An 11,063-nucleotide genomic window follows, 5' to 3' on the forward strand; every position below is an offset into this window, starting at 1 on the left:
TGTGTGTGTGTGTGTGTGTGTGTGTGTGTGTGTGTGTGTGTGTGTGTGTGTGTGTTAAACTCTCAGAAAGTATTCACTGAAAAACCTAAGCTTGAATTGTTGAAGTCAACTCTGTCTGTTAGCAAAATATTTTATAAACCACTGAAAGGTGTGGACGTAGCTGATAGTCATCCAACGCTGTGCGCTAACACACCTTTGTTTAAAACGTTGGGATGCAAGGCAGAGAACATACATTTCTTCGAGGTTGTACATATAAAAAAATACAAGCAATCATTGATGAAAAACAGCAATGCACTGTGAAACAGGCCAACTTATTTTCATTATAAAGTCAAACACTTAGTTTGGTATTTTGACATTTTCTTTGGTTGATTATTTCATTTAAAAGAATTAAAAAGGTCAGCCTGTTGCTTCATTCCCAATTTTAATGTGATTGATGTTTCCACTGAAAGATAACAAAAAGCTCATTCTGGCTTGGACCTGTCTTTGATATGTTCCAGCTGATTGACCCCCTCAGGACTGATGAGTGCCAGGAGGGAAATCTATTTTTGGATGATGGAGCATGATACCAGAGGGCAATTTAATCCATTTTTTTTATCAGAAAACACGAGCAGCAGTGTTGATATTTGTTCAAATAATTACCCCCACATGCACTTTAGAACTTTAGACTTTACACTTTTTGTTTATCAGAATAAACTCGGCTGTTTGGACCAATAAAATAATAATAATAAAAAAATAAGAATACAGTTATGAATAAATCAGCTGCCTTTGTGAAGATCTCATTAACACAGCTGAATACTGGTGGAAGCTCCAGTGACGCAGGAGCTGTCAGAAACTCTCAGCCTGTCTGCTCCGGCTTGCAGCAGATAAATTGTGGTCCAGTCGGCAGGTTTTACAGCGCTGCTGTCATTTTTTCCCCCCCTTACTCTCTCTCCCACAGTGTGAGTGAGAGAACTTACAACTCTCTCTCTCTTTACATCACAGCCCGCCTTCCTCCTCCTTTTCCTCCTCCGCTCCCCAGAGCCGCTGATCCGAGCGGACACGCAGCATCTCCCTCTGTCCGCCTCTCGCTCCTCCACGCCGAAGCACGTGCGGGAATGTCTCTCGGACTCCTACTAGTCGTTTAACCAGCTTCTTCCCCACTCCGAGGATCCGGAAAGTCCTGCGCGAAGGAGCGAGGCTACAGGCGGGGACGCGCGCCTTGCGTCAGGATGCTCCAGCTCTGTCTGACAGCAGCGGCTGCTGTTGGTGAGTAGACGCCTGGAGGGGTGCGGGCTTCTCGGGCTGATCGCTCTAACTGAACACTGAACCGGCTCGGTGTGTCACTCATGCTGCCTGAGTGGATCCACCTCGCCCTGCTGTCATCTCTTACCATGCACTTGGACAGATTACAGTCAGCCTAATGACTGCATGCTGCTCTAAACAGATGCTGCAAGTGTGCAAACCATCCCAGTCCCTTCTTGACTCAAGAAAGAGAACATTAAAAAGGACTTATGAAGTCGTTCTGGCAGTAATGTGATGCTGCATCCTCGGGCTCATCTTCAGTTCAGTTCATTAGCTTTAGAAGAGTGGAAGTGTCCTTTTAACCCTCAGATTCCTTTGCTTTCATGTGATCCTGGCATGTGGTGGTCATAGAGTAAACTGACATAATGTGTGTCACTGTAAGAGGATCACCTGAAGATCATCACATCCTGCTGCAGCTTGTTATCTTGTTTTATTGTGCATGCTTTATATATTGCTCCCCGTGCATGGGATCACTTCATCAGCTGTCCAGGTTCCTACGATCAATTCTTTTCGGTTCACTTGAGATGCTTATGTTGAATTAAAAATGGTCAGCGATGAGAACTCAGTTCGACTGGGTTTCATCACAAAGCTCTGGGCTTGCATAGCTCCAGCTGTCAGCTGTTGTCTGTTACTTCACAGTGGCAATCACATGATCACCATTTGTGTCTGTGTTTGTTTGAACCTCTGATGACCTCGTTTCACCCCAATAAATAGAGCCCAAAATATCGACTTGTAGCAAATAGCCAAAGTAGAGTTGAAAGCTGTTCCTCTGTTTCTCACTCCCTCTTTCACATGAGTTTGGAATGCATGATCATAATATATATACATTAGATTAATAGGATAAATATAAGCATTACATGCCTGTTTAATCTGTATTTTGCCTGTTGATGACATGATGACTGCAATGATGCAGTGTTGCTTTATAGTTTGTAATGACATTGAAAGTCTTTTGTTAAAGTTGAGTGATCTATATCAGAGGTCTTCAACCCAGTTCTTCATGACCCACTAACCTGCATATTTTTTTGTGTTTTCCTACTTCAGTGCACCTGACTGAAATGAATGAGTGATTCACATGATTTTGAGATAATTTAATTTGAATTAGGTGGTCCGAAGCAGGGAAACAGCTAAAACATGTAGGACATTGGGTCAGGAGGAACAGGGCTGAAGACTCTGAGTTGTTTCTTCTCAGACTTATTATCTGCAAGCCTTCTAGTGTAGATCTACCTTTGCTGTCCATTTATCCATTACTTTGTCTCTTTTAATCTTTACTTAACCAAGAAAAGTCCCATGGAGATAGACTGTTAAACTCTTATAATGTCTTTTCAAGAAATTACCACTACAAGCTACATAGCAAAATTTTGTCTAGCCCAAATGGTCGTTCCAATGACGGCCTTTTATGGGCCCAGAGGTGCGTCCATACATGGGCCAGCACCACATAAACAACCACAACTGGGCCAGTTATGACATTTCATCTTAAAACAGTGCCACAATTGCCAGACCTGGCCCATGTCTGGTCAACAAACCACTTGTCATGCCAGCTGTGCTAGCTTGACACCAGATCTGGCCCACACCTGTCTGCTTTGTGTGAAAGCTCAATAAAGTTCTGTTTATATTCTGTATAGAGAATGTAAAGAGACCTTTTTTTTAGAGATTTCACTTCATTAATTCAGATAAGATGTCCCAATCTTCAAAAATTTGCAAGTTATTTGGTATTTAATTGTCAGAAAACCCATTTTAAACCAGCTACACTGCAAAACATGCATCAGTGTGAATGTTGAGTCTAGTGACTTTTATTCACAGATGTAGCTTTCTAAATTTGCCATCTAAAAAGGGCTCGACATACGGGGAGTACAGCGATTAGCGGCAATCATCACAGCCAGGGTGAAACCCGACACACGGGACGCAATAGCGATCGAAGCGTTGTGAATCGCGCTCTCAGATCGCTTGTCTTCACAAAATTTGATTGGTTGTTGACTCTGAAGGCGGGTGTGCATTATGGACATGTAAACTAAACAAATCTTGTGATGCTAATGATATTGAAAAACAAACACACATCAAGATACAGTTTTATGAGGAAAAACTTACCATAAACGTCACCCTGGTGCCAATAAATTCCCACAAAGCTTTTCAGTAATCACTTGGTGAAAGTGTTAGCTAACCGCAGTGTGTAGCATACTCTCCTCTCATTGGTCAATCAATGAAACCCTCGCTGATTGGTTGTACGCTAAGCGACAGCGACAAAATTTGAACATTTTTCAACTTTCATATGTCACGTCACAAGCTCGCGTGTGCACGTGTATGTGTACGAGCGCGAAATTTCACATGCACTATTTTCGCCGGTCGCTTAGCTGGAGGAGGGCAAGCGATTGTCGCCTCACCGCACAGGCTCCATAGGAAATTAATGGAGAGCGAGCGACGTCGCCTCCCGAGTGTCGAACCCTTAATGGATGTAAAAGACAACATCTGCTGTGTTTTTTTAACCAAGGTTTCCAGTAAAACTCATTGAAAGATTGTTTAATCTCTTTTATCAGGAAATAAACTGGGTATTGTGTGGTGACTCTTTACACACTGCTGTCTGAAAAAACAATTGTGTTTGCGTCACATTCCAAGAAGGGACTTCACTTTAATATTTTGATTTTATGTAGTTTCCTTCTGCTTTTAGTCATTAGGGAATTTATAAATGAATTTCTCATACACCGTATAACTGTGGATCTAAAGCAATTAAACAACAAAATTCAGTGGAAAGCAGCTTCTCAGCCATCAGAATTTTAGAACGATGTGAAAGTTGTGAAAAGTTGTGGAGGAACTTAACTTATGGAGGAATCTTATTGGAATCACTGTTTTGACCTTAGCTTTAGAATTATTCTCCCTTTATAACATTGACTTTGCTGCCTGCCTCAGCTAAGGCCGGCGTCACACTACAAGAAAATTATGCCAATTTTTGCCCTTCCGACAATCTTAAGGAAGTCCAGACTATCGTGATGGCTCTAAAGATAATCATACAAGACATTCCTGCCGTGGGTGGTGAGTTAAGAGTTAAGAGTGATCTAGTTGGCTCGGAAGGACGTCGGGACCGCTCCGACCTCAAATCGGGCATATTCAACATGTTTGATTTTTTTTGGCCCGATATCAGAGAGTGTGTAGTGTTCACCCGAGCTCTCAGCCTGTTGAATGAGACGTGTAGCCAATCAGAAAGTGAGGTGACGTAAACAAAAACTGTCATGACTCACCAGAACGTCTGCTGGATGTTAAGTTGTTTTTCCTCCGGTAAAAATAGTCCACAAGCGATCGACATTGTTTCTTCCTTGTTGCAAATGTTTCTTTACTCTGAACTCACGTCTCTGGAGGTCACGTGAGATTTTTCCTCGGACATCTGAATTCTCGCGAGGTTTCAGGAAGTCTTGCGTGATTTAATATCTGACAGTCGTGTGTGGTGTGTTGTCTCTTGACGTGTGGCTGTACACCACACACTGTAGGACCAAACCTGGTATATCCATGTTTTATTTTTATCCTCATGTGTGGGCTCTATCAGTCTTTGAAAATCGGCTGACTGGTTTAAAATCTTGTAGTGTGACTCAGCCAGACTCAGAAACATCAACATCATGCATTGTGTTCATGTGGAAGAAATCTTGGTCATACAATTTTTCTCAGAATTTTAAAAGTTTTTCTTTTTTTGTTTGAGTTCTCTGTTTGATCTAGGCCTCCAAAACAATTTTTTTTTTTACAAAAGTGCCTCATGCTTTGTTACCAGTTATGTCTAAATCCTAATTGTCTGAAAAGGTCATTGCTGTCTCATATTCCATCTTTCACAGTCCTAAAGCTCCAGTAACACAGTCTGAACTGCAGAATGATGACCTCAGCTGGTTTACACAGCAGTTAGACCTGTCGTGTTTGAGACCTTACTGGGAGATCCCGTGTTGTGCTATTAGAGCTAACTGGACCCGCCTCAGAGGTCCACATGTGGTTATTATGGTGACACCATTTAATCTCTGCAAATTCCTGAAGGAGATGAGGCTGCAGGTGGTTTGAGTTTGGTACTGGAGAGGGGAGAGAAGCGGGCATCTGGCTTCAATCAAAATAAAATGAACTGGAGTGACAAAAACTAAGTACTGCATTGAACACCTGAGACAAGGGTGGAACCTTGTGATTTCATACATTTTTGTTTGGTTCTTGCTTTTGAAACAGGAAGGAATAATGCAAACCTTCACGTTTGAGCAAAGCCTGGATTATATACTTCAGTAAGACATGAGACAGTGGATCAGTGATTATGTCATTATTTCATCTTTTTCTGATTGAGAGTTTAAAGACGGACTGAAGGGAATACATTCTCATGATTTCTCCCTCTGCCGTACCACAGCTCTCCAAATGTAGCACGACGCATAGTTAGGCATATAAATAACAGCGATAGTAGCATACATACCTGTTCGTTCGGTAATGGATTCTGCTACTCTTCACACCAGGAACTGAAACAGAAAACCGTATTAGCTGGTGTGCTATTACAGAAAAGCCCTCACAAGGCGATATGTGATCCAGACTATGGTGAAGACTGAAGCCACAGCAGCCAGCACCTATATGGAGAGTTAACTAAAAGTTTTTTTCTCCAGTCAGATGACAGTTAAGCTAGTCGGTGAGAGATATGTGCATCAAAGCAAAAATAAGTGTTTGAATGATGCTGCATCGTGGCGCAAGCTACTTAAAGGGTAGGTGACGCATGTGTCGTGATCACGTCAGTCAGGATTGGAGTAATGAGATAAATGCTTCTGAGGAATACGCAGGGGGTCATATCCCATAGTGAGACACCGAAAGAAGTACCATGAATGAGAACTTTGTTTTCTTAAGCCACACAGACCAATCACCTTTAAGCTTCCTCAGGTCATTCATAAATCCCAGGTGAAGCAGGCCAGTTCCCACTCACCTGTATGCACTCAGATATGAACCCAGCCGTGCGGAACCAAAAGAGGTGTGGAGCAGAACTCATTTGGGCTGTAGTTCTAAACGCATGACACATTTAGTGTGTGATGGACGTCTGCCTCATATCATTCACAAAACAAAATGAATTAACTTACTTTAGCGGCCCTCCTTGTGATTTAATATTTTTTAATCTACAAATGAGCTGTGTCACGTTATGTTCAATAATCCCTTAGTAATAAATCTGTTTGTTGATGTTTAATCCTGCGAGCGGGGCGGCCGCTCATTAATGTCGTCAATTTATTATCGTTACTGAGCCACAGCACCACAGGTCGGCCTGCCCAACTCTGACATTACCTCCCTTGGCAGCTTAGAGGGGCGTCAGAGAGAAACTCTCCTCGACCCCTCTCTGTTGATCTGAGGGGGACACAACACACGTCAGTCCCAGTCTAAGCTGTGTTCTGAATGAGGCTGCTGCAAGGTCTGCAGGACAGGGTTCTGACGGGGGGCGAGGCACACAGCAAGGTGTCACTGGGAGACAACATATGGAAGTTACGCAGTTTTTTGTCACTCAACAGCATGAGCAAATGCCGCTTAAATTATAAACCAGCTGTTAGAAGTTTAAAATTATTAAAATTATCGTCATTAGAGTTGATTATCAAGGCTTGGATACTAAAACCAGAGACTATTGACTCTAAATGAAAGTAGCATTCCCTGAAGTCTTTCACACAAAGATTTTGCTAGCACTCAGAATCTGTGTTGGGAATGATTCTTATCTACTACCACACTGAATTTTATAAACTGTTTTGACTTTATTTCTTTTGTTTCCCTTCCTGCCTGACCTTATGACTTGCAGACACAGAAGCTGTTTCAGTAAAGTGCCTCCAATGCAAACATAAACATAAAGGGATGTTTGTTTGTGAGATGTGAGAAACAGTCGCAGGACATTTGAGAGCTCATACATTTGTAAAAATGGAGTGTGACTTTGTAGCAATGTTTTCTTTTTTTTACAAAGATAAAACCAATAGAAGTCGATTTGACATTTGACCAGAGGTTTACTGTAGTGCAGGTGTGCCGAGGTGATATCCGGTTGAATTTATCAGTTGTTTAACTTTTAGTTTTGCAACAGTTTGTTTGCTGCAGGGACGAGGGAGAAAAGGTGAAAGGTTAGTTGAACGCAACCAAATATAGAAAACACAACATTCCTTTGAGGACTTTTTCCTCTGCAGTTTCTCACACTGACGATCTGGGAACTCAACATATTCTCTTGAACACATTCAACTGTTGCGGCAAATGACCAGAGAGGACGGTTAACTCACTGAAAACTGTCAGGTCATCTTCAGACATTAAAGCTTTGGACTGAATTTACGAGCTTGGCGAGACGCTTTGTGAACTCGGCCCTCTCTGTCATCAGTAACGTTTTCTGTCCTCCCTCCTCCTCCTTGTGGTGAACACATCTCTCATTTCAGGCAGCTCTCCTGCTGGTTGTCCTAATCTGACACAATTTGTCTGCTCCATGATTCCCTGAAACACTAACATGTTTGTTCATTTTTCTGCCATCTCATCCAATCATTTTAGTTGATTTTGTTGATTTTTAGATTTTGATAGCAGTACATAATACACAGCACCGTACACATACATATATACAGGGTACTAATGGGGTACTTACAGGGAAACATACAAGGCGTCATCCTCCATTAAGAGAATTGGGGGTTCGAGGTGTCTTTGGTCAAGACGCTGAACCCACTGCCTTTGATGTGTGTCCCATCAGTGAATGTGATCTAAAGCACTCGATCTAGATTAGCTTTGTAAAGAGACTTAGAGTGGTGTGTGAATGGGTGAATGAGGACACAAATTGTACCTCATAAGTTGTTCTGTAAGGAAACGACACAGTTTCATTTACATGAAAACACTGGTTTCATTATAAATATCTTCTTTGACTTTACAAAACTATAATGTAGTCATATTGTGAAGCAACTTGTGATTATGCCTTTTATTTCCTATTTGCTATAGATGCAGTTTTTCTCGGAAAGAAGGTAACACATCCACACTTACAGTGTATCTCATCATTTACATTTCCTGTTTGACTGTGTTCTCCCAAAGAAGATGATTCTAAGAAGTTTTAAATACTCTCTCCTGTGCTGTGAACCCACTCACACAGGTGGTGTGACTACAGTTGCAGTTTACTCACTATCAGCATCATAATACTACAGGTGATCTTTTTTATCAATTTATAAGCTGTGTGTAGCCATGCTCCTGAGAGAAAGTGATTTTCCTGTCTTAGTTGAAGAAACTGAACGTTCGAGACTGGTGTGAACTTAAACTTTCATATATTTTAAATTGATTATTTTGACCTTTATGACCTTTATATTTTACCAAAAGTGACCTTCAAGTTCAAGTCTAATATTCTTTTCTTTTTACTAAAAGCATAAACATGGTGGTTTATTACATGACCATTTGAGACTTGACATGTAACTTTTCACCTTTCTTTTTCTGTTTCTCTGTTCATTTCCTGCTCATCTTCTCTCTGCATAGCTAGTGGATTTAGATATTGTTTACTCACTGTGCAGTGTGCAAAACCAAGAGGTCCAAAATAGAACAAGCAAATTATCAAAGAGAAAGGAAAAAAATTCAAATCCTTTTAAAGATGTTTTACCTCTCATTAATGAACTTTCTCAATTCAAACTGTAAAATATGAAGTAATGCAGTCATTTTTTTCTGAACATTGAGCTAAAATTTGCCGTGGTAGTGTCTGAGCATCATCTCAAATACACAACAAATCAACATCATAGTTGGTAAAACGTTCATAACATTTGTCAGTAGCTGTACCAGCTGAGGTAGGATCACATGAAATCTGTGCAGATAAAGAAATGATTGTGCATCTTGGGTGCATGTAGAGTTTACTGGTGTAAAAAAATGTCATAAAGTTCCACAAACAAAAACAAAAGTGCATATATTTTCATGATAAACCAGTCAAAATGATGCTCAAAGAAGATTTGTCTGTGAAGCCACAAAGGCCACCCACATGATCTAGTTTCACACTCTGCTGCTCAAGAAAGCCTACAACTGTGATGCTTTTATCGGATCTGTGGTCTCTGCACCATGTGGCTAAAATAAAACCATCCCCAGTAAATGAAACATGCTCACAGTCTGTTGGAACACAGAACTGATGCACTGCATATGATCAGTAATGGTGTTATACAAACACCAAAAGATATCACAAAGCTTTTTATACTGTTATTTTTTTTTAAATTTGCCATGAACAGTGAGAAATAACATCACATTCAAACAGGCAGAGGTTTAAAGGAAATGTTAGCACCTATCTTGAACAAAATGTAGTGTACAGGGGGAAGAGGTTGAAGGGAAATGGTAATAGCTTAACCACAAAACCATTGTATACCTCCATTTCTTGTTGAGAAATTCATTTGTGTATTTTTTTAAATATGAATATATTTGGAATAATAAGCAATAAAGGCCATTAAGGCATTTTTAATAAGAGAGGCTAATTCCATTTTCTTTGAAATATAATTTTATATTGGATAAAAAAAAAAACAATGCTCATTCTTGATTAGAAGAATAAAGAGGTAGATGTCTTTTGCTGAAAGCTCTGTACATGAATTAGAGAAGTGATGTCATGATCCTTGAAAAAATGATGTTTGAAATGCTGATTTGGATAAAAGAAATGACCTTCTGAATAGCTGAAATTTTTATTTTAACTAAATTAAATGACTGCAATTTTGGTTGTGAAACTTCTTGCAAACTAATATGTGATAAACTGGCTTGCCACAGTCTGAGTACTTCTTTCCCTTCCCAGTGACCAGTTTTCACAATCTGATCTTAGCTGGGTTGTTTCTGTTTAAAAAAAAGTGTATTTTTTTTCTTTTCTGGTTACTCTCCCATCTAACCATGCATGTAAGGTTAATTGACCGTGGACGTGAACGTGAGCATGGAGGGTTGTTTGTCTCGTTTATCTCCAGGTTGGATGAAAGGCTGGTCCAGGGTCACACTGTGACAGCAGGGACAAACTCCTGCAACTCCCATGACCCTGAATAGAAAAAAAAAACACTCTGGGTGTTGAAAAATTAATGGAAAGACTTGAGGGTCGCTCCAACAAATTACAGAAACAACATAAATATATCAACACAGTTAAAGTGCCTGTGACATAAAAATTTAAAAATAAATATAAAGGCATGTTCGGAAAGATAACATTATTAGCATATTGCAGAAAATAATTTGCTGCTGCTGAGATGAACAGTTGTTGAGATACATGTATTTGCACGTGAAGCAACAGGAAGCGATGTAATAGGGAAATATCTGCATGGAACAAAGCATTGATAAAATAGCTAACGACACAGACTGTAGAGAAGAATCTGATGTTTCTTTAGATTATTGTGAGTTTCTTTCAGAGAGAGATGAAGACGAGTCAGAGTTCAAATAATATTGTTTCAATAAATAAAGACCAGAGAGTTCTCTTTCTTAAAAAGATCCCCTTTGATGTCACTTCCTGTTGCACTTTGGCTGAGCCAAGTTCGAAAGAAAATATGCCATTTATGTGACAATGGGTAAAATCACGTTTTATGCAAGGTTTCTAATAAAAAAATGTGTTTCCTTTGACTTTTTTGTATTCGATGGATAGGCATGTCACTTTAAGATTGAGACAATAAACTTGTAAATGTTTTTTTTTGTCAGGCATGAAACAAAGACAATGAGATAGTTTTTAAAATACTTTGAAAGTCCTTGATTTTATTTTCTTTGATATAAAAATTGACAGTATTTCACTGATAGTTGTGGGTGTTTACTGATGTGACGTATTGTCTTTTAAAGCTGGATATTTCAGCACTTGGACCCAAATTACTGGATATATATATATATAT

General features: G+C 39.9%; 1 protein-coding gene across 2 annotated transcripts in view; it reads left to right on the plus strand.

Annotated features, from left to right (window-relative positions):
• Positions 1 to 957: 957 nt before the first annotated feature.
• Positions 958 to 11,063, plus strand: part of itga1 (integrin, alpha 1) — a 61,157-nt gene continuing 51,051 nt past the window's right edge. The window contains exon 1 of one of the 2 annotated variants that reach the window (XM_014006504.1): positions 958 to 1,245. In XM_014006504.1, coding sequence (XP_013861958.1) covers positions 1,209 to 1,245 — 37 coding nt within the window. In that variant the 5' untranslated portion in view covers positions 958 to 1,208. The remainder of the gene's footprint in view (positions 1,246 to 11,063) is intronic. The other variant, XM_014006505.1, reaches the window with a different exon arrangement.

This window comes from Austrofundulus limnaeus, unplaced genomic scaffold (genome assembly GCF_001266775.1).
Source record: "Austrofundulus limnaeus strain Quisiro unplaced genomic scaffold, Austrofundulus_limnaeus-1.0 Scaffold36, whole genome shotgun sequence".
Taxonomy (NCBI): Eukaryota; Metazoa; Chordata; class Actinopteri; order Cyprinodontiformes; family Rivulidae; genus Austrofundulus; species Austrofundulus limnaeus.